General features: G+C 37.1%; 2 protein-coding genes across 3 annotated transcripts in view; both read left to right on the plus strand.

The window, feature by feature from the left end:
- Nucleotides 1-8625, plus strand: part of ATG7 (autophagy related 7) — a 371865-nt gene extending 363240 nt beyond the window's left edge. The window contains exon 19 of the mRNA XM_068419882.1: nt 8584-8625. Within this exon, the coding sequence (XP_068275983.1) occupies nt 8584-8625 (42 nt within the window). The remainder of the gene's footprint in view (nt 1-8583) is intronic.
- Nucleotides 1-24655, plus strand: part of SYN2 (synapsin II) — a 184787-nt gene that overhangs the window by 56398 nt on the left and 103734 nt on the right. For both annotated transcript variants that reach the window (XM_068419879.1, XM_068419880.1), the window contains exons 2-4: nt 8584-8641; nt 11074-11165; nt 14809-14965. In XM_068419879.1, the coding sequence (XP_068275980.1) occupies nt 8584-8641; nt 11074-11165; nt 14809-14965 (307 nt within the window). The remainder of the gene's footprint in view (nt 1-8583; nt 8642-11073; nt 11166-14808; nt 14966-24655) is intronic.

The raw sequence follows: 24655 nt of genomic DNA on the forward strand, positions 1-24655 counted from the left end.
GGTTTTTGCTAATACCGCATTAAATACATAGAGACTGTACTATTGCTGTTAATATGCTTTTTCTAGTAGATCTAAAGCTATTTACAAGTTAGGTTCATGCTACATGTCGTGCATAATGTCCCTCATTCATCACAAGCATACACCTAACTTTATGGTAACGAAGTATTCCCCCTATTTTCACCCAGCTCCTGCGTATGACTGCTGCCTGGCCCCTGCTCTTCCATCAAAGAGGGGCTGATACCAGTGCAGCTGCCTTAAAGCCAGTAAAGCCAGAAAGATGACCATGGATCTGTATTTATCTGGGCTTGGAAACAATTTTTTAGCCAATCTGATATACATTTATTTCTACAGAAGAGGGCAGCAAAAGCCATATACTCTTTCTTTACTGCATCTATGAAGATGCTAAACCAAGTTATGCAAACAGAGCTACGGAGACTAGGTTTTCTGATTGATGTGCTCAGAGAAACAGGGCAGCACAGGACTGTCTTAAGTATATGCGTAAAAGCATAAGTTTCAGTTGCAAGAAAGAAAATTGAAACATCAAAGACTTTTACACTGATTATTTGGGATCTTGATTCAAGTGGGGCCTTTAGTATTTTTGTAATGTGAAGTTAGTGATAGAATTGGAAGAGACTCCAGATGTACATGATGGAGGTGAAAGGATTTCTGAGCCAAAGATCAAAGCAATTGCTGATCTGTGAAAAATCTTTTTATTCTTCACTCATTTAAATCTAGTTCGGTATTGGTGGGGCCATGGAAGTATTGCTGCAAGGGTGTGAGGTGCTTGTGGGTGTCCCTTTGGGAAAAAATACACAGACTTGCCGGTACCATCACTTCCATTCTCTGTATATATAGGTATGTATATCTCTCATAAGATATTCTGGCACTTGTGGCAATCCTTCCTTCTCCCATTACCCCATGTTTCCCCTGGATCTTCTCTCTGTGTGGGGCTGAAGATTTAAGGTTTGACATTACGACTGGAGGTTTGATGTTGTGCTTAATCTGGTGTAGCTACGAACTGTGGCTGAAAGGTGTGCGCTGTCTCTCCCACTTTCTCTGGAGACATGCATGTCTTGCACGCTTCCCCTCTTTCTTACCTCACGTTGACTAGTTTGTTCACAATCTCATCTATAGGACAAGGGCAGAGGGGAACAAGCTGGAGAGGTTTTTAAGGTACAGTTTCTATATCAAGTGGAGGATCCTCAAAGGTGAAAATTCAAATATGATAGCCCGACATGTTGCATGTGACATATCACCTTGTAATGTCTCCAGGCATAAACGATTCAAGTTTTCTGACCTCACAGAGTCACACATCTTTAGCTTAGAGGCATTTAAAATGCCTTAGATAATTCAGTATAAATAGAAAAATGAAAAGGCAGGTAAATTTCTGCTGAAGAGTTTATAGATAATGTGGATTCAGTCTCAAAGATTCATTCACTCCATGCTGGTTGTTATAGCGTTTCAGATGTCAGAAATTACCTTCTCTTAGCGTAAAGTCTTTTAGGCTCACTTTTTTTTCTTTACCTCAATAGGAACAAAGTAAATTAAAATATCTCTAGATGCTATTTCTAGATGGTTTGTTTTTTTTCTGTCATAAACTAATCACCGGTGGCTGCACTGTGTGAGACTGCCACTTATTCAAGATGATTTAGAGTGCTTTACTTTCTAAAGAGTAGAACTTCTCATTAACAGTTTGTACTACTTCATCTTTGTTGTCAGCAGAATGAGAAGTTGGAAGGAATGGACGACTTAGTTGGTAGGGAGACTTGGACATTATAAATTTAACTTTGTTACTTTAGCCTTATTACATTGGCTAGAGTAGATAAGATTAAGGTGCAGAATATGCAGTTTGAGTCTTGTAGCACTAAGAACCATTAAAACCTTCATCAGCATTTAGAACAGTAATATTTCCTAATTTGGCTAGTGATGTTTTCATGTATAAAAGTGGGGACTTTCTGTTCATTTCATAAGTACAAAATATTTTTATGAACCTAACCATGGGAAAAGTGTAGTAGTCGTTCTAATGAGTCTAACAGATTTGGAAAAGGTTGGAATAGTTGCATGAAGTATGAGGTCTTCTAGTGATGAGGGAATGAACATTTAAAAATACTTTCATTTGTCATCTAATTAACAAAAAAAAAAAAAAAGCCCATGGAAATTATGTCATGACTATAAATCTTGCACAGAAGTAATGGACTGATGGTAAATATTACATAATCGGAGGTGTGGGATTTTGAGACATTGCCAGAAAGACAGAGTAGTGTTTGGTCATGAAAGAGTACTTGTTTCACCTTGAGTGGGCAGAAAATTAGGTATTTTCGGTAAAGCGTGTTGTTCAAAAGACCCAGAGAATTTAAGCTCAAATGAGAGATTCAAGAGTAGGAGGCATTTTCTTCTTGACTTCATCTCTAGTGAAAACCCTGTATTCAGGCACGGAACAGTGACAAATGGAAGGGCTCCAGGTTAAAACCACAAAGGTGGTTCTTGGGCTGAAAGATTGTGCTGTGAAAGAATGAAATGGCTCTGTTTTGTTTAAATAGTAAGAGTAAAGGAGATAACGTTCTGATAGATGCCCAGGGGATAGGATAATTTGTAAAAGGCTAGTGATAAATTAGGCGAAAAAACCTGGGATTGAATCAGATTGTGGAAGCCTCTGGAGGTGGCACGTATAAAGCTATTTTGAAAAAAAACCCTCTCTAGCAAGGGGGATGTGCAGCACAGAAAGGGAGAAGGAATAATTGCTGCTTAATAAGCTTATGTTCTTTATTTATAGCTTGTTTATGCTTTCTTTTTTAATACGCTTTTAGAGCTGAATCTCTTTGGGCAGCTTCTTTTCTGTCTGGGCAGGAAAATCCTCCACTGAGAAGTGTTTACTCTGCTTTTTCCTGGGTTTAGCCATCACTGGGAAAGGGGGTGGGGAAGGGCACGATGGTTCCGTGCCTCTGCAGAGGAAAGGCCGCATGCAGGAGCTCTGGTTTTTAAGCACGTATTTAACAAAGTTCTTTGCTCCAAGTTACAGAAGTCAGGGAAGGAAAGCCTTGTACCAGAGGAGGAGTGTTTCCTACAGATGTTTTCTACTGCCCTGTTAAGTTTGGACTGCTCGAGTAGCTGTGCTATTTCAGAGCCAATAAAATGTGCTGCTGTTCAAATTTACAGGCTCCTGGTGATGGAGATTATCATTAATCTAATGAAATTGAACTCAGCAGGGAGCACTACTAAAACTAGGAGTCATGTGTTTGGTATGTTCTATCACTTAGTTTGTGGTGATGGTCTGCTTCTTTTAAAACAATTTCTGTATGAAGTAATAGCTTGAGAAAACATAACTGTTTTGTGTGAGAGTGAAATACTGGTTGGGTCAAGTGCCAAAAGTGTAACTTCACAGTGCAGAAGAAAAAAAGAACATTTTTTATCATAGAATCACAGAATTGTTTTGGTTGGAAAGGACCTTTAAGAGCATCGAGTCCAACCATTAACCTAACGCTACCAAGCCCACCACTAACCCATGTCCCTCAGCACCACATCTACACGGCTTTAAATCCCTCCAGGGATGGTGACTCCACCACTGCCCTGGGCAGCCTGTGCCAGTGCTTGACAACCCTTTCTGTGAAGGGTTTTCTCCTTATTTTCCTAATTACTAATATCCTAATAGGTCTTTAAATCCAAACAGGTCTTTGCAGAATCTGAGTAACACATTTCAGAGTATCAAGGTCTTTAAGAGTCAGGTTTTAAATAGGATATTTTATTTTTTTATAACAGTCTCTTATCAGCCTCTTGTTGCAGAAATGTGCAACAAGTGAATAAAAGTCTGTAAACTAGCATGTTTACAGCATTCTTAACTTCTATTTAGTCACAATAGCATCATCACAGCAGTTCCAAATGATGGATTTACTAGCTACACTGCTTGGTTGGAAGTCAGTATAGCAAACGTTACTGTCGGACAGTTGCAGAGCCTGTTGATGTTCATAGAGAGATTCCCACTTGTTTCAGTAGATTGTGGATTAGGTCACATAAAATGAAAATACTATGCAAGTCTTATCATATGCTTACTTTTGATAACAGTTTCTTATGGTTTTCATATATTTACAAAAGTCTGTGTAACAGTCTAAAAATCCTCAGCAGATGGAAGAAGTAATAATCTTACCCCTTTAAATGACCCTTTCTTGCGGCTTCATGTTATGTATGTGATCATGTTTTTAAGCCATTATTTCCTCGGCACATTCTTTTGATTTCATATTGAAAAAATATATTTACAGAACTGCTGTCTTGAAAACCATGTACTTAGAATGTGTCTAGATTATATCACTGAAATGTTAATTCTAATATATATTAAATTTTGTTAGATTGTTCAGTACTTTTTCATGGGACAGTTGACAAGTTTACCAAAGGTATTTGGTAAACGGTGTTCCATATTTTTTAGCACTCTGTTACTGGATCACCTAGCAGTGCAGATGGGGTGCTGATGACATTAAATTAGTAGGAAATACTGACTGCTGGAGGTAGGCTGACTATTCCTAATTCAACATGAAATTAGAGCAGCACATACAATCCATAGTTTTTCTGGTACAAAAACCTTGAGACCAAATTATTTGAGACTACTCTGTGTGTGTGTGTGTGTGTATATATATATATATATGCACATTACCTTGCTTGAGTAAATTCTGCTAGCTGCTTATAAATGTTGACAGTCTGCAATTTTGTACTCTAGAGGGTGCTACTGGTCTAAATGATGAATAAACATTTGTCCTGTTGCACTATAACTATTTTTGAGCATACAATCTTCTTATTGATGGGATCAGGAATTAGTTCCCAATTCACTTTTCAGATATGCCCAGTGTTCGAACGACCTGATTCCTGTGCAGAAATCAGACTACAAGTGCTGCACTGAATTGACAAGTGCAAATTGCAGCGTTTAAGGGTATGCAGTGCTGAGAAAATAGGAGACTTACACAGGTGAGCAGTGGTTTGCAGGACTGGACCCCACATACTTGCTGGATGGGTGCTTTTGACTTTAATAAAGACTGTGGCTGATAAGCTCATCATTGCAGTGTTAAAGAACGCAAACTGAAATAGTATAATCCTGTTGCATGTTAGCAAATGATGTTCCTGTTGACTTTGCTGACAATCAAAAGTAGTACCAGTTTTAATTCCTTGTTCATTTAGATTAAATGAAGCCCCATTGGTTTCATGGCATAGTAAGATACTGCAGAAGTGTGTGTAGATGCTATGTAGTTTAAGAGGGAAATACTTCAGTTCTTTTTTTATGTATTTGTGAAACCCTTTTAGTGATTACTACCTTATTCATTGTCCTTGCCAAAGTTCAGTGAGTAGTACGGTTCGTATTAGGCTGCGTCTATGGCAACTGTATATTCTATAGTTGTTTAATTTTAGATGTGCAAGAGTTTTATCCAGAAAATGAATTGGGAAGCAAGAAATGCATAAATATTTCACACACTCTGAAAAAGATTCTGGATATAAGAGGTCATACTAATAACTCCAGTAGGTGTCATTCGTATTAGTAGCTGTCCATTTTCTCCACATTTAGGCTTTGGAAAGCAACTGTTTACACAGTGAGTTTCAGATGAATAATGGTACCGCTTTTTTTCCTTCTCTTCCCTACATACAATGCAAGAAATCATCAACAATGGGCAGCCAAATGTTCCTTGCATTGGGGCATATTTGTTGTGTTAACTTTACTCATGCTGAGAGCCAAGTTCACACTCTTCCTAAATGCCTGACCACGAAAGCATTACTTCCTTTCTACGGAGGTGCTCTGAGAGTTGACACGCAGGTACTCCATACTCACTACTAAGAGTAATAAGGTAACAGGCATTTCAAAGTACAATTCAGCGAAATTCTGTAAATCAATAGCACCAAAGAATTTTGTTCCCCTTCTCCCCTCGGTAAAAAAAATGTTAATTTAAGCATGTAGTAAGTGTCTTTATGATAGAGTTGCACATTTCTCATTTTGCAAATAGGAAATAATTCAAGCAGGACACGATTGTATTTCCTAAGTACAGTAAATAACATGAAAAGTAGGTCTATTTCACAGCAAACTCATGATAAGAATTTCTTAGAGTTTGTTCTGAAATGTCTCTGTTATGACTTTGTTGTAAGTTATTTTTTAGAGATATCAGGATAAATTCTTGCAGTTTGTGGCTCAACATTTGGAGAATATTATTGAATATTATACATTTTTATAAAAGCTGTTGGTTAAAGCTAGTTTGAAGTTAAGTATTTTTAAATGTTTAAATGTCACATTTGTTTTCAAGCCTCAGATTGCCTAACTTCAGTACTTACTATTACTGTTTATTTTCAAAGCTGAAGTCATTTGTTGAAATGTGAATCATTCCAGAGTTCAGTTGTTTAAAGGCTGCCTCATCTAAATGATGTTCAAGTAGAAAGACTGAATTTAAAGGAATAGCATCTCACCTTAGCTAACATTTTGAGCACATTCCAATCTGTGCAATGGCCTTAGCGCTAAAGAATTGAAGAGCTGCTCTTTGGGGTTTCCTATTTTCATTTTCTCTCATAAAGCAGTCATCAGCTGCTGATATTTGTTAGGGTAAGCGTTGTGGAGGGTTAATCTCTATATACGGTCAAGTTACCATTCAGCTTTGAAGGAACTATTACTCTAAGCTGATTTTTCAGTGTTCAAGAGGCAACCTCACTATAACATCTATTGTGTTATGTAGCCAACATAATTCTGTTTAAATTAAATTTGTGTTATGTGATGTCCAAGAATGCATTTACCTCACCTGTTGCTGCATCAGAAATAAAATCTAGGAGCTCATCCTGTTCCCAGTAAAATTCAACAATAACATTACTGTTACATTCATGGGGATCAGGATTGGAGTTTTAAATGTTTTTCGAAGTGGTAAATCTTAGTTTTTCAAAGAGACATTTAAGCTGTCTGTTGTTACAAATTGGTTGCTTTTCTGCTGGGGCAGTTGTGGTGTTATCTTTGAATGTGAGATCTTCCTCTCCGGTCTGTGGCTTTTGTAGACTTCTCCCAGGGTAATACAGATGTCCTGGGTTTTCCTGCACCTATTAGATTAACATGGTCCAGCTGATGCTTCGACATAAACAGCATTATAAAACTTAAGCCATGTCCAGTCATCTTCAAAGTTTTCAAGAGATAATTTTCATATTCAGAACAAATTGGAAAGAAAAAAAAGTGATGAATAGTATTTCTTTGTTAGACTTGTGATACAATATGGTAACATTATCCTGAGTACGCACCTCCTATAATAAAACAATAGATTTCAAACTTTATATTTCATATGTATTCATTACAAGAAAACAGTATAAACCAGTAATGCAAAAGGTTTCTTCATTGTCATCTTCTTAGCAATTGCATATTTGTGCAGAATTAATTGTTGGGCAATATTGCGGTATGCCATTTCAGTATAAACACTTTCTTTACTTCCTACCATCTGTTATCCGTAATACCTATATATCCTTAAGAAATATGTTGCCAAAGGCAGTGTTTTCAGTTGATTATTATGAAGTTGGGTTCTTCCACTACTGACACCAATGGTGAAACTCTTCTGGATCTCCATGGGTAAAGGATTTTCCAAAAGCAATAATGATGTGTTTTAATATGTAATATATGCATTACTTTCACTGATGAGGTAGATTTAGTTTAATAGCATTTTGTCAAATGTTGAAAATGGACAAAGGGGGTGGGGTTTTAACCCTTGAGAAGGTGTTCTGTGGTGTTCTGGTTTTTGATTGTGCAACAGATTTTTGCTTGCATATAATAAAAGCAGGAAAGGTACTCTAAGATTGCAGAGAGACACTGGTACCATATCCCTTTTCCAGCTTCAGAGTGTTAGAGTAGTTCACTTTTATCAGCAGATTTTTTTTTAATTCCCATTTACTCCAAAGCAGACACGTCCTGCCTAAGGCAGACAACTGAAGAATTAGGCTTGTTAGGCCTGGGAGACTGGGTCATTGAATTCACTTCTGTTTTATCACAGCGATCCTGGTGCCTAATAATTACTCGTAAACCCTCCTTCAGATTAATTACATTGTCTCCAGTTATAGTCTAGAAAAAGCAAAACTGATTAGTAAATCAGGCATTTGCAAACTTGGTGACAACAGTCTGCAGTACCTCCGATACTTTCTTTAAAAACAATATAAAGTTTCTAAGCATTGTGTTTCCAATAAACCAGTTTTTCTAAATAAACTAAGTGGATGAAGATTAACATGAGTGGTTGTTCGGATGTTGTTCACATTGAAATGACTTTCCACTGGCATTGTTGACTTTAAAGAGACCAGGACTGCATCTTTTTAGTGGTACTCATTTTATATTAATAACTAATTGTGAAATACATATTTTGGTATACTGTAGTATACAATTTAATGTTGAAAATCACAGTGTGTATGCTTTTTATCACAAAATACTGTGTGATGGGATGTTGAGGATGCAAAGGAAAGAGAGTTGTGTATGTGATAGTACGTAGATTCAGTTTGTATATATGTGTATTCTCAAGACACTGAAGCCCATACGGGAAGCTTTTATGTAGCTACTGGTTACAGATACATATATCCTTGATTTTCTCTTTCCCTTTTTTCCTGCAGGGCCAAGGCTTTTCGTGGAAAAAAGGTCCATGGAGAATATGACATAAAGGTTGAACAGGTAACTAAATGACTTAATCTGAGTGTTATTTTTATATTTGTGTATTTATACAAATACATATATATGTATAAGTACATAGCTCCCTGCAGGTGTAAAACACCTGTAGATTTGGCACTTAGGGACATGCTTCAGTGGTGGACTTGGTAGTGTTAGGTTAACGGCTGGACTTGATGATCATAAGGGTCTTTTCCAACCTAAATGACTCTATGATTCTATATGCCTATATGTATAGATAGATAGATAGTCCTCTGTACTTCAGAAAAACATCAAAAGTTAAATAGAACACTCAAAGATTTAATTATGTTTCGTTCTAACGTGGCTCTTTTTAGAGGATTCTGACCATAATTTGCAGAACATTAAGAACATGTCATGTTCAAAAGTTGTTGCTTAGAGATTCTGAATTTCCCAGACGCTCTATGAATTACATGTTGCATTTCTGTATCACTAATTCCTTCACTTAAGAATATACATACACTCTGATTGCCGTGCTGGCACGTGGGTTTTTTAAAAAAAAGCACTGAATAATTACGGAGATATAATTCAGGGTGCATTAGAATTATGACTGTTTTATTTGAGCTAGTTATCTGAAACCAGGGAAGTAAATAAGTCTTTTCACTGCTTTTCAACCCTGAATTCTACGAATAGATCCTGCTGTAAGAAGCTTCAATACTTAAACTGAATTGTTTTGTCCTTGGCATTTCAAAAAGTGAGGGGAAATTATCGCTAGCTGTGTGGATTCAGCTTATCTAAATTCACTGTAATAGTAGAGCATCTAGCTTTGCTCCATTCTTCACACCATTGAATATCTGCTGATGTTCTTGGCTTGGAAATATCAAAAGCTTTGCCAGGGATCTTCAAGAGGAATGAGAGAGAGATGTGAAAAAAAAGACAAGCTATTTTGCCTCAGAATACCATTCACACCTAGATCAGACCATGCGGTTGACATCACGCTCGCTGTCTCTTTCATATTAACAGCAGCTCTGTGCAAGCCTAGAACTTCCTTCATAGGGTCTCTTGTAGGACCAGAACCACCTTTAAGAGACTGAAAGTTTCTGAACCCTACTAATCACTTTGTAACATGTCAACCCTGTGACAATTGTGTACAAATAGAGTTATAACAACTATTACAGTGTTCTTTTGCTAATACCAAAGAGCATTCTTTTATTTTTATGTTACTTTCAGCAATCTATCTATAACACACTATATTTTCTATCATGTACTAAGCTTTTGAAGTACAAAATCTATATTGTGAATTCTTGTAATTGTTTAATATGATTTATTAATTGGAGAGATCAGTTGTCAATCTCAGATGAAATAAATACATTTTAAATGATTCTTTAACATTGTCAGCACTTACTCAAATATTTCGATCTCTCACCGTTTGTACTGTTCTTACAATAATTTAAAACTGCCCCTTGTGTTTAGAATATTGTAACACTGATCCAAGAAAGTATGGAAGCGTATGGGATTTAATGAAGAGATCTCCACGCTCGAAATCAAGCACATACTTAAGCTATTGAGTTGGAACTGTGGTTAGAGTAGTCAACACTTGCCTTAACTGAACAGGGAAATCTGAAAGCCTTACACAGATTTTACTTAGGAAGACTTTCAGTGATACCATTTTTCAAGAGGAGACTAATGAGAATTCTGACACTCTCTATTCTGTATTAGTGTCCGGGATAGCAAAGACGCTTTTATTTATCCACTGGAAGACAGTTTGGCTGCATTTCAATTATTCTGCTGTGTAATGTTATTGTAAAGTGCCTTGAGAGTCTATGCTGATGAAAGACTGTGGATAAATGAAAAACATCCTGTCCTTTCCGTTCAAGTAACTGTAGATTCAGAGTATGGAAGTGATTCCTTTTAAATTCCACATCTCCAGTGTGAGAAGATACTTTGAAAAAGGTCTTTGTGAATTTTACGAGTCAATTGTTTATTAGCACCAGATCTTTTTGAAAGAAGAGTAAATGCACATAAAGGAAATAGAAAGGGGTAAAGTGTATGAAGAGACACTAAATGCTATAAGAAAATATTCTATTTATCATAGTTATTTTAACATTGCGTTTGTACTATTTTCTTCAAAACTTTACACAAATATTCGCTGAGTCTGTATTAATCTCTTTGATAACACCATACAAAGCAAAAATATAACCTCTCCACTTCTATGCAGACATGAATGAGGAAATACACTTGCTACTGCCCCACAGGCCTTTTTCATAAAGTTTTTTACTTTTTGCTTTCTTTGTATTAGCATCTATTCAAATGTGATGTGTCATAACATGGCAAATACTGTTGGATTAATATCCTCTTAGTGCTCATTATATTCCAAACGTATATTGTCAGCAGTTCAGATACTAATACTTAAAAGAAGGGATTTAGGAAAATGAAGGTAAAATAAACCAGACGGACTAATGTGAGTCTTCTTTTCATAGGCAGAATTTTCAGAAATCAACTTGATAGCCCATGCTGATGGCAATTATGCAGTAGATATCCAAGTATTTCGAAATGGCACTAAAGTTGTCAGGTAAGAAAAACAAAACAGAATAATGGCAAAAAGCAATAAATGGCATAATGTATGCACGTAAAAGGTGCTGAATGACTTGTTGTGTACGTGCGATAGGGGTTTTGACTGATGATGCAGCACACCTCTGTCATTGGCATGAAGAGTAGGAAATAAAGTATCTGATCAGTGCTAAGTCCTGTTTGTGACAGAGAGGAAATCTCCTGACGTTTTGATCACGTGAAAGATGGATTTGAATAAGATGGGAATGAAGTCTGGTATAAAGAAAACACGATAGGGAGTTAGGGTTATTGATTTGGGTCTTATCTTTGCTTCAGAAATAGTCTTCGTGATTTTGTGCATGCCAAACCTTTCCAGATGAGCAGTATTTATTTCCAACATTGAATATTTTCTCTTGAAACAGGCCAAGTCGTAGCATGTCTCTCAGGGTAGTTACTGGAATATCACTATCTGTGAAAGACTTCAGTTTAAAAGCCTGAGATTTCCCAATAGGCTGTTTTGTCCAAAAAGGATTATTCCAACTGGAGGCAGGGTAATTTTAACATTTTTTTTCTGTGAGGACGTCAACAGCCCTGTAAATGTAAGGGGAGAGAACAGGGGTATGTCTGGGGAAAGTAAAAGTTTAAGTGAGTGTTAGCAAAATTATTTCAGGCAGTCCTATATTTTATCTAATTTGGGGGAATTACTCCTATTTTGGCCAGCACAGTTACGTATGAGTTACATGTAGCAGTTGTTTGGCTGAACAATTGCATTCAGAAAGGTAGATCAAACCACTAACAGTGACCTGGTAGTTTATTGCTTATGCTTATCTTTAGGCAAGAGTACAAGTTCAGGGAGCTGGACAGCATACAGCATGTCTTGTATCTTCATGTTTTTGCATAACATCTGTCCAAATAAAAGATCTGAAAATTTCTACTCATTCATGAAAAAAAAAAAAAAAGTCAGGGAAAAAATATTGAAAATAAGTGTACTTTATACTTTAAAACTCACAACTGTTTAATCTCTTGTGTGTTCTAAAAATACTGCAGCTTAATACAACAACCACTTATGCCAAATCCACAAGATTATTTCCTTAGAAGAGTAAGAGCTTCTATTTTTTTAGGGTTGGGGTTTTTTTTTCCCAACGATAGAAGTTTTGGAGCCAGGAAATCTTGATCACTGCTCCTTAGTGGCTTTTCTGTAGAGAATTTTCCAAACAGAACAAAAATACTGAGGCCAAGTTAGCAGCAAAACATGTCAATACCCAATGTGAGTTGGGAACCTCCAGAAAATAGCACCTACAAAGATGTATATTTGCAGTTTATGAGAAAACTTGGTAAAACTGCTGCTTGTGTTAAGTAATCTTGTTGTGTCATCAGATAATTCTGATAATGAGATGACAAAGGATTTTCTAATGTGATCAGTTTTATGGGTGATTTATTTAACCAAATAGAACTACCTGTAGTTGATAAATTTCACTCAAATCTGTGTGAAATACCTGCATAAGTGTGCATGCTTTCTGGTGTGAGAAGGCTATGCAGACGTGATGGGACAGCAGTTCTCTGTTTCTATGATAATTTGACCAGATACAGAATGTTTTTGAAAAACAAACGCATTTTTCGTAAATGCTCTGTATCTTCAGATAAGTGCTAGTCTTTATGTTGCTTTAAGCCTAGGTGGTTTGTGGAGTTTCTTGCCTGAAGCTTGGAATGTGCTGCTTGTGTCACTAAGGAATGCAGAGATACTGGAGATTTAGTAGATAAGATAGTAGATAAGAAACTTCATTTGAAATCCAGCATTAAATACAAGTCAGACAATAGGATGTGTGGCGTGTTCCTCTGTTTCTGCCTCAGTTATCAAGAGAGATGGGAGAAACTGTTGGTCCCACTAGTGTCAAAGTTCATCTTGAATATGGACTAGGAGCATATTACCAAAAAGGCCTGAATACTGAGATGAAAAGTCTTATGTGTTATTAATGTGAGGTCCAAAGCGACCTTGTATCACAGATTTATGAGCAAAACATCGGTTAGTAAAATCATAGAAATTTCAATGACAAAATTTTGCTGCCTTAATTTAGGAGAAAAAAGCCTGTGTAACAGACACCTGCTTGTTTCATTTTTGTGAATGAAAATCAAACCATGAAAACTGATATCTCATGTTACATAATGCTGAGATTTTTGGATCTTACAAGTGCTTGAGCCAGGATTAAAATTTTTCTCATGACCTTCACAGTCATTCTGTCCAAGGGTAATTACAGAGCTAGAACAATTATATAAATGTATCATGTCACTTTGAAGAGTTTCTGCAGAGCAAAATATATATATTTTTTTTTAAGGACATTCTGGCAGTTCCCCAATTGTTTCATTAAATTGGTATTTTAAAGGACACTTTCTCTTCTTTACTTCTATTTACAAACAGTGCTGTCTTTGAGATGATGTGTAATCCCCTTAGCGCTATTTTAAATGATAGAGGTGGTCTCTTTCTTTCACTGAGTGGTCTGCAATTCTGATTAAGGCATCATTAGTCCTCTAAGTATTATACTCATGCTGTGCTAGTAAATTGAATTTCCTCGTTTCAAACACTTGGCTCACCACCAGGAAACCTAGATCACAAATTCTCAGAACTGTGCCACAAATATTTTTTTGGAAACCTGTTAAAGAAAAAACCGTTCTTTACAAGTTTTGATCATTGATCTATAGTGCCATTTTAATGACTCAACAGCAAATCTTTGTAATGTTGCTTTTGCCAAATCATGCGTTACTTTTGAAAGCCAACTAATCAGCTAATATACTTTGACTTCTGCATTCAGGCTGGAATCTCAAAACTGCTTAAGCAAATTTAACATGAATTTTGGTTGTTTTGGTTTTGTTTTGTTTTACTAGATGAGATTTTTGAATAATTTTATAATCTTCAGGATTTTTCACTCCAGTATACAGCTTATATTTATTCAAGGCATGTAAATAATTACACTGATTTACTACACTAATTTAATTTACCCTGCAGTTATACCTCGTTCAGGAGGTTGATAGCTTCATGCTAGTCAGTGTTTTTTCCACCTATAAAATTTGAATAAGGAGGAGAATCTTTCAGCAGTCAAGCTTGGGAGCGAATCACCCCGGTACCGGTGGCTCTGTCCTGTTGCATTATGTCTTCTGTTTTCCATAACCTTTCTTCAGTAACTCAGTGTCAGGGTTTGAGGCAAGTGTCAGACTGTTCTCATAGGTGCATCGTGATAGGACAAGAAGCCACAGAGGTTGCAGCAGGGGAAATCCTGATTAGATACAAGAGAGAAAGAGGAAAAAAAAAAAAGTGCAGTCGTAAGTTTAGAAATTCATTTTGCTAAGTGTCTTGATCAAAAGTTGAACTGTGATTATCCCCAATTATGCTGTGATTCCTTTTGTGAGCAACGGGGTTCCTTCATCTCTTACTGTCCTTAAACCAGTCTGACAATAGTTGTGGAAAAAAAAAATTGTTCCCAAGAAGCTTAAGTTTCTGGCAGACATTTACCTGCTTTGGTTTTGATTGCCATTGCTCGGGAACTGGTTTACATAAACTAAGAACACACTCAGAATTTATATGTATGATTTATCTTTTGAGATTTTAAGATTTTGCTGAAAGAAGAACAATATGATCATTGACTATTATCAATGTATCTTTTTCTTGCTAGGTCATTCAGGCCTGATTTTGTCCTTGTTCGACAACATTCATTCAGTATGGCAGAAAATGAGGATTTCCGTAACTTGATCATTGGAATGCAGTACGCAGGCATCCCCAGCGTCAACTCCCTGGAGTCAGTCTATAACTTCTGTGACAAACCATGGGTGGTAAGTGATGTGCCAAAAAGTTCTGCTGGTGCAAAAAGAGTTAGTGATTTTTTTGTTTGTTTGTTTAGTTCCCTTTCATATATATTGAGTATCAAACTGCAAAGTTACTTAGCAGAGCAGTGAAGCAATATTGAAAGGAATAAAAAGTAAACTAAGGTATTTAAATCATTTTTTCAAAAAGGCAGTGTAGGCAGTGTGGAGACAGAGAGAAAAAATATTTGTAGTACAAATAATGAAATAAGTGAGGAAAGTAACGGAAAGCCTATCCACTGCTAACATACTTCCTCAAGTGAGGGAAGTGTGTTTATTCACAATTTGTCTGGGAAAGGCAAGCTGAGAATATTTTTCATATTTGTGGTTTTGAACATAATTTAAACAGACTTTTAGCCAGTGTTTTCCTCATGCCTGTGAAATTTTTGGGGCTATGCTTTAGCAAGGAAATCTGAAACTATTAGCTTCCTCATTTGAAAGCTCTTTTCATAATCTTGTGCATATGGGGTAGGAGTTATTCTTTTCAGTTACACCTGGAGTAATGAGGTACGCTGGAGAATCACTGATAGTTGCCAGTTTTAGTGTAGAAGCCAATTCAGTTTTTCATTACATGCTTTGTAGTGTGATGGAGGTAGAATTTCGTGATCTTTTCTGTTCATGAAGAACTAAACATTAGTAGCAACAAGTTAAAATGTGGTGCTGCACAAGATGATTATCAATGGTGCAGTCACTGTTCCCATAATAGATGTGTTCAGCTGCCCGAGAGCTGATGAGCCTTTAAAGAATACCACCTGTTATAAACAGCCAAGGCTTCATAATTTTTTCCTCTGATGTCTGGGTAAGAAAAGAACAGTTGTCAGTATTTTTCACACCGAAGGAAAGTTTTACTGTAATGCTTATTATTGCCTTGAAGATGTTTATTTTTTCACTCTTACTATGAAAATCCCTTCAAAAAATTGGCAGTGGGTTTTAACATACACCTCTTGCAACTAATTTAATTGTACTTTTATGTCGCAGTAAACTACAGTGGGGAATGAATAATTGATAAAGCATTTATAACTTCTCAGAATATATACTGTACATTGTTGAATCCATTATTTTATTATACATCACATTTTCTATGCTGTGTGGCATTTCTTAATGCTTTGATTCATTGTATGCAATAAAGCTGGGCAGTGAAGCAATAACAGTAGCATTTATATGCAATAATGATGCAATTAAAAAGTAAATGAATAATTCCTCCTCGTAATATTCTTCTAGTGGCATTAAAGTCATGGCTGTTCTTCCACCAAACCAATAAAGATTTCTTTTTCTTACAGCTGGTCTTGTTGCACATAAAACTTCTGTGCTGATTTTTCACTCTTATAATAATAACTGGAAGTAACTGGGATTTGTAGGAATATTTACTATAACAAGTGGAAGACCTAGCAAAAGCAAATATAAAGTTACACGTGTAAAAGAATTAAGTCATGTTCTATACCCTTTTTTGTTCTATACAATACACATCACAAACAAACAGCAAAGTATTATGCTTATAAGGTCTTATTTGAATTTAGAGTTATAATAATTTAAAAATAGTCTTGAATTGTGGTAGAGCTTTTTTTCACGGTGTGACATAAGAATTCACGATGAAATGGCTGTCTTCTGAATTGCCATATCTGTATTTTCGGGTTTTGTAAAAATTCTCATTTTGGCTGAAATTTCTGTAGTTTGTCTCAGACTAGATATGAATGAAATGAAAATATTTTTCAGCTGATCTTATTTTATTTGAACGTCTCCTTTTGAGATTTTTTACTTTGCCACTTCTACATCTGACAGCTGAAATATGTTTTGTTTGAAATACTCAGATTTTGCACAGCCTCAGCAAGAGTCCATTTCACATCTCTCAGGTATTCCCTCTGAGAAGTATCTACTCTAGAGACATTTTAAAGTATCAAACAGGTCACATGCTTCAAACTAGCATCTTTCATGTTTTAATTATCTCCTATAGTTCCCTGAAGTGCTTCTCATTAAGGTGCATATCAGAGCAAGGCCTGAGCACATGCCCTCCACTGCAAGTCCACAGACAGTGAGGTTGAGTGGGGAACGTTCGTGTCTTGTGAACATGAGCATGCTTTGCTCCACCAGTGGCCTCAGTTCTGTGGTTGAACTACCTGTGGCCGTAAACTAAGTCTGCAAATGTGAGATTGGTTCCCATTCGGAATATATGGTGACACTGTAGTTGGAGCGTGGACTTTTAATTTGAGCACAAAAGTAGTTTCTGTACAAACACGAGGGGGCTTGTTTGGGCATTGAACTTGGAACATCCTGACTTCTGTTCTTTGTGGTAGTGGGAGATTTGGAGACAACCGTGTTGATCCCAGAGCATCATGAAATCTTTATCAGATTTAGGAAAGGTAAACACTGCAAGAAGTCACGCAAACCTGTTTCAACCCATGCCCAGGGTAAAAATCCATTGATCCTTTGATTCAGCCAATTTCATGAGTATTCAAATAATGCGACTGTTGGTTACTAAACATTGGACTGTTGGTTTTGCTAATACTATCTTCTGGCTTGTTTGGTTACACCTAACTCCTACACGCTACCCTGCCGATGTGAAATCCCTGCTGCAAACCGTAGGCTGGTTTTGGCTGCTTTAGGGTGCGCTCCTCAATCTGCTGCCGCATGCATAACAACTACTGATGCCCGTGCTGTGCTCCTAGGTGGGCTTTAGGCCACTGAATCAAGCAGTGTTCCCCACTGTTAAACTGACACATATTTAAGCTGAACTGGTACAAACTTAGTTAAATTGTAACTAGAAAAAACTAGCACAATTATTCTGGAAGTTCCTTGATCAAGAACCCGTTCAACATTTACAGCACTGATTAAAGGTATTGAACCACCTGCCGGTCTGATCTCTGATATACTCAGCTTCATGATTGGGTGAAACTGAAATTGTATGTTTGCAGTTAAGATCATTTTCTTATTTAAATTTCTGTCCTTTCCATCGTGGCTTAAATACTAGAATTCACTCTAATTCCGATTAGATTTTGTATTATTTGTAGTCTTAACATTCATATAAAAAGAAAAGTAGGTTCCTCTTCATACACATATGTGTCTTTTCATAAAGTACATCTTATGGTCAGAAAGAATTTCAGAAAGTGTATTCAGCAGTCATGGGTGTCCACATCAGTTTTGCAGTAGTGCAAGTAAGCGAGCTTGTGCTTAGACTTGCCATTGATTAGCCCCCTTCCTTCTAAAGGATGCCTTGCTGGACAGTCCCTTTGTTAACATGGATGACCTGGTACTTTTATGAAAGCTATTTTTATAAAAATTGCAGGTTCAAAAGCCTTATGCGAAATTAGAAATCAGAACTCTAGATAAAGCCATAAATAACAATCTGATTGAGAAATAGATTGACTTTCCTACAGATAAAATTTGAGTGGCAGAAGTGAATTGCAATTTCTGTAACAGCATTAAAAAAAAAGAGTGTCACGGGCAAGTGATCTGACATCAGTGTAGAATTGCTAGGAGGGGAAGTCAGGAGAGTTACACTAGTTATAAAAGGGCTATGGAATAAAATGGGAGTTAGAATCCAACGTATAAAATCTTTGGTTTTTAAACTACTGTTTTTCAAAGTTTCAGGTCTCTGTTTTTTTCAGAACATACAGCTCCAGATGCACAGCATCTCTTTCCAACCCTGAGGGCAGATTCACACCCTGCGTTAGGAACGGAAGCACCTGCCCTTAATTTTTCAGCAGAACTCTTTTCATACCATGTCTGCAGACACGCATGGGTTTCTGTGCCTTTGCCAATAGACAGTCAGCAGATCTGTATTTGATCTGACGTATATTATTGAAAGATGGGGGGGTGGTGGGAAGGTTGCCAGGAACATAGTAAAAACGTTTCTGAAAACAAGTCTTAAAGCTTGTGTTTTGTGGTGTCAGGACATGCACAGTTCCTTCGAATGCATGTCAAAAGTTCAAAGCACCATATAACCCTTTGAAAATTTAGGATGCTTGCAACCGTGGCGAAGAAAATATTGAAATGAATGTGTGTGGTGAGATGTTTGCATACTGAAATATGTTAATGATTTGGGATTGTTACAGTACTGTTATTTCACTTCTGTGATAATACTTACCACCTACCTCATGAAAATTCATAATCCTGGCTTGTGAGATGGATTTCACTGAAACGCTAGTAAGAATGTCAGAAAGCTACTTAGCTATGGGGAAACCATGAATTTTATAAATAAAGACTAAGTTCTTTGTTGCTGAGTGCATGCAGAGCTGTGGGGGAACCATTTTAAGATTCATACCCTCTCTGACCATGCTGGAACGTTTCATTGCATTGTCATGTTGCAAAGTAATAGTCTTGTGCATGACTTGTCCCACTCAAATGAGAGAAAAAATTTACCTAGTTCAATTTACAGTTACATCGAGTTGAGGTAAGGCACAAATGTATACTTTCCTCCTTGGATTTGTGGTCTGTCTTATAATTTTACTCATGTCTAATGGTATGCAGAACCTGTTGTAAAACATTTATGATACTTTTTATAATAGTAGAAAAGAAAAGGAAGAGCATAATTAATTACCCAGAGTTATGATTTGACATTATTTAAAGTAACAATCTAGATATTTTATTATCTCTGTTTTCCTTTAGAAAATGTCATTCAAGAAATAAGTGAGACATTCCTTAACTGAGGCTTATGAGATTGTATGTAATCTTTCTGATAGCACATGGTGTAGGTAAGCGAAGCAAGTAATTGCGGAGGCTGGAAGTAACTGGAAAATGTGATGATACTGACAGTGCTGGCAGTAATCGGTAAAATCTCATGCTTATGATTCAGGCTGAGGAAATAATATTTAAAAAAACCCTATGATTTTCCAGTGTATTAACTTGAATTTTTTTTTACATTTCTTCCGTCCTGCATGCATCCTTGTGCATACTTCCTATTAAGAATTAGGTGATTTGCATGCGTAAGTGCTTACATCAGTTGAACACTGCTCTTGATTTTAGCTTCGGTTGCAAATATTGGGGGTAGGGGTGCAGTCTTGGCATACCACAGATTACCAGTTCCTCACCTGTACTGTGTATAGCAGCTTGCCAATCAGGGGAATTACACAGCGAGGCAGAGTTAACTGGTGAGTACACTGAACATGCAGACTCTGACTTGTCAGGGACTGCAAGGTTCAGTGTGATGGCTGCTATAGATAGAACGCTTTATGTCGGTTAAACCTGGACTGTGATGTACTAATTACATGCATTATAGTAGCTGGATTGCTGCTTCTAGGTTCAGATAGTGATAAGCATTTCAACACTGCAGAGGTTACAGAATCGCTGCAATTGTATAGACCAAGTGTATATAATTGAAGAGAAAGAAAATTCCCATAAAATCAGTCCAATTCCATGATAGCAGTTCTAGTTCCTTTACTGCAGAGACAGACATCTGTAGCTGGGTGCAGATCTGTTCTCCTGTTAGTGTGCCTTGGGAGGCTACCTCACAGTGGCTGGTATAGAAGGCTTCGAGGATCTGCTGATACATTAATTACACATTTACTCTGATGAAGGAGATGACACAACCTACAATGTAATAACAGGTCTACACAAAACATTTGTGAGCACTGTGACCTTAATTAGCTGTTGCCATGCTGGTGGAAGAGTCTGTAGTTAGCTTGTAGTACTGACTTGATGTGATCACGGAGGGGATGTAGAAAGCCCAGTGCAGCGTGTCAAGCTACTACATAGTTGTAAGAGCTTGTGAGGAGACATCTGTCACTGCATGGGTGGGAAAGCTGGGTGCTGAGCAGCCTTGGCCTCTGGTGAGGTAAATGCTGTTGGCATGGTGACAAACTGCTCCATTGGTTCAGTGATGTGGGAAATAAAGGAAAAAAATAGGAACTGTGTTCTGGCCAAAAGCTGGCAGAGGGGAATTAAGACCCAGAAGATAGACACATCTGTATTATTTTAAAGGCAGCTGAAAGATCCTGGCATTTTTTACATAGAGCTCCAGTTGTGAATCCATCTTGTACTGAAACATCTTCAAAAGATCACTAAGACTTTGTCTACTTCGTTGTAGGAATTCATTGTTATTAAGGGTTTTAAATGTAAGAGGAGTGCCATAGGGCACTGTTATGCCAGCATTTATTTCCTTGCTCATCTGCAGTCATTCTGAGGGAAGGCTGGTTATGGCTTTTCCTTGTGTCAAACTTGGTAATATTGTAAATCTCGCCGTTGTTTGTTTCTTTTCCTACAGTTGTGAGCAGACAGCCAAATACTTTTTTGCAAGTTTGTTGACATTTTCTGTTTGCTCCTTTTGCCAAGCTTACGTAATTCTTTGCCTTCATGTGTTGTATTTTGCTTTGCGTTTCTTTTGCAGATGATTTTCTATTTATCTGCCTTCATCTTTCTACTCTCATTGAACACTTCATTTCTCTATTCTTATCTTGCTTTCTTTGGAAGATCTGTTTTAACTGCCCTTTATTGCTTTCTGATGGTATTATAGTGTTCTCCCCCACCTTGTTTTCTCCTCCTTCGTGTGTTGCTGTTAGAAGTTGCACTTTTGTGCTTTTCCCCCTTCAAGCTCTACTTTAATAATCTTGAGCAACAGATTGGGGCACTGGCAGGAAACTTGTAGGCACTCTGCAGGGAGGAACATGTGAAAGAAATGAGCTCTGCTCATTCCAGCTTCCTGTCGACACAGATTATTGAAGCTGTGCTAATAGGCAGACACAACCACGCAGATGAGTTTCAATATTGTGTCAAAGTATCTTCTGGAGGATGAATAACAAGTAAAATAAAATGTACGCTAGAAGAAAAGTCTTTTGAAAACCTATTTACTGTAAATCTATGAGACCTTTCAGTGCTATTCCATGTCTGTTTTAGAGAAAGAAATTATAAATTTCTTATAATAATTATAATTTTCTTATAATAATTTCTTATAAATTTATAATTTATTGCACTATGAGAAAATTCTGTGCTCATTACCAAACATAAGGTTTGTACAATAATGCTGAACAATGGGCTAGAATTTGCCTGGTTATTGCACTTCTCTCTATGCCGGGGGGGATCTTATTGAAGTTCAAGGCTAAAGACCACATACCTGCAATCTGGCTCCAGTCAGACAGGGAAGACATTTAGGGACATTCAGATGTTAATGTCTGTTAATATTGGGCACTGGGCACAATCGCGTGGGTGGGGAAGTTTGAACAGCTTCATGTGATAATGTGTGGCAATCCCCATAACAAATTCAATTTGCTTATTTGCAAATATTTACATGAATGGTAGAGGTCTTTCTAAAACCAGTTTCGTGGCTTTTATTGCTATGAAGGGAATTGGATCTGCAGACGTAGTGAAGGCAGGCGTGTGCGTATCTATAGGGCAGCCAGAGAACAAACTGTCCACATGTGCTATTCTTCCAGCACTGAGCCGAGCAGAACTTTCTTAAGCATAAAAAAAACGTAGTTTAATTCTCTGTCAGCCAATGAAGATTTTGGCCTCTTTGCTCAGGCTGCCACTTCAAGCAAAACATGTTGATGGATTTGTAGTGCGAGAGCTGAAAGTAAATTCACAAAACTGTGTCAGAAGGAAGTAGAAACATTTTAAGCTTTTTGGTCAAAAGACTATTTACTAGCAAGTTTTAACATGAAATTGGAGAAAAGTTCAGAAATAATTAATTTAAATGCGTAACAAAGAAATCTAAATACATTAAACCTAGAAGTGCGTTTTCCTCTTTGCAGCTCTTTATAGAGCCTTTTTAAGTTTAATCTGTTCTTGCAATAGAAAGGGAATATTACAGTCTTGCTAAATGATTTTGATTTTGCTTTCCTAAAGTATGTAAGCTCACTTGAAATTCCTTGAAAAAAGCAGACTCTTAAATAATGAATGTACCTCAGTGGGGTGATGATTTGTTTTCTGTTCCATACAGCAAGTAATTCTTACAGCTCTATATTCATCAATCTTTGCTTAAACTTTGCTTCGACCAGCATTTACTGCCATGAGGCCAATTTAATGCAAAAGTAGACTCAGATTTTGTTACTGCATTCTTGAATTTTGTGCTAGGTTGTTGTCACTTTGCCCTGTTCTTCTCCACACTAAAGAGCAGCAGTGGGAGCTCTTGACATCCATTAGACTTTTACTGCATTGAACGTTTCTGGTGGCAGAAAATTGAAACAGACTTTTAACCATTTCTTAGCTTCTACTGAAAGAAACCATATATTTAAATAAAGGCTGTAAGATTAATCTGAAAAGCAGGACTGTAAAGCTGTGGTTCATATCCTTTGTATTGCCTGCTGTTCCTGCTACAATATTGAAATTCAAAAACCCTCTTTTGTGCTTGCTTAAGTCAAACACCCATAACTGAAGGCCAGATTATGAAAGTTAAGTTTGATTTCTTGTGCAACCTTAATATTTAATTAAAAAGGAAACCTGTGTGTTATATTGCCCATTAAAGTACCTAAGAAGATAATTTTTTCTAGCTAAAATCTAGGTAGAGGTTATATCTCATATATATAATATATTCTTTTATATATGACCATGGTGACTCAGTGATGAGGAGAATCTGGGGGTCAGACTCCCCTCCCTGAAAAAGGAATTTGTCACCCATCCAGGAAAATCCCTCCCTTTGTGCTGGCTCCCCCATCGCAATCCCCACTCCCTCCTGTCCCCTCTCTCCCTCTGCACAGACATTGTTCTCCCCCATCACCTTCAAAACCCCCACCAGTGCTGCTGTTGCCCTCTGATTTCCTTGTTGTCATTCCTTTATGTTTAGCTTCTATTCTTAGCTCCAGTTCACAAGTGAAATGGATGCAAAGTGTACTTGTCCTTGTTTCTTTTATGAGGTGTAGTAACTAACGTACCTGTTCTGTGAAGTATCTTCTTTAGTTTGTGGTGCAGTTTAAAGTGCTGTTAAGTATTGCACTGTTTGGATGCTATAAAGTGTTGCACCGTTTGGGTGCTGGTCACCTCAGAGAAGTTCTCTGACTTTCTGTGCTGGGTTAAAAGAGAACTTGTTGGCTGGTCTTGTCTGGGGAATGGCATCCTGCCATTGAGCTTTGCTGGTGGATCATCTGAGAAGAAGTTTTTCAGATTCCCTTATCTTGCTGAAATGAGGGAAACATCTTGGGACAGAAAAGTCCACGTAGGAAAGAAGCTCAGTAGTAGTATTGTAAAATGTGTTTTAACCATATGTTTAGCTTTAAAATGGGATTTACTTCTTACTTCAGTGGTTAAATACATAATTAATTCTTTGTTTCTGAAGGTAACTTCATACAGACACATCTGAACACCTGTACAAAATTTCATTAACTACAAGACTCTGCAACAGGGAATATGGGAGGGTTGTATCTGCAAAAACCTAGTTTGCATTAAAAGATGAGATTTCCTCCTCTACTGTGAAATTTTATTGAATTCTGTATTTTTATAAAAACTTACTATTTTAACTGGAAAGTCTCAGGATCTCAGTATCTCTAAAAATCCCCACAAAACAATAAAATCTCTTTTTATTGTAGTGAGCCCCAAACCCTTTGGAGGAGTGCTTAAGCACATGCCCAAGTCCCATTAAAATGAGCAGGTGCACAAATGTTTCCTTGAGCAGGACACTGAACTCGATGTTCCCATCATAGTGGAATAAACTGCACATTCCCATTGCTGCCAAGCGCACCCAAAGCGTCCTCACAGCTTTTATTTGAATGACTCAGTTCCATAAACTTCTTTTTTTCC

The sequence above is a fragment of the Nyctibius grandis genome, chromosome 29 (assembly GCF_013368605.1).
Source record: "Nyctibius grandis isolate bNycGra1 chromosome 29, bNycGra1.pri, whole genome shotgun sequence".
NCBI classification, from domain to species: Eukaryota; Metazoa; Chordata; class Aves; order Nyctibiiformes; family Nyctibiidae; genus Nyctibius; species Nyctibius grandis.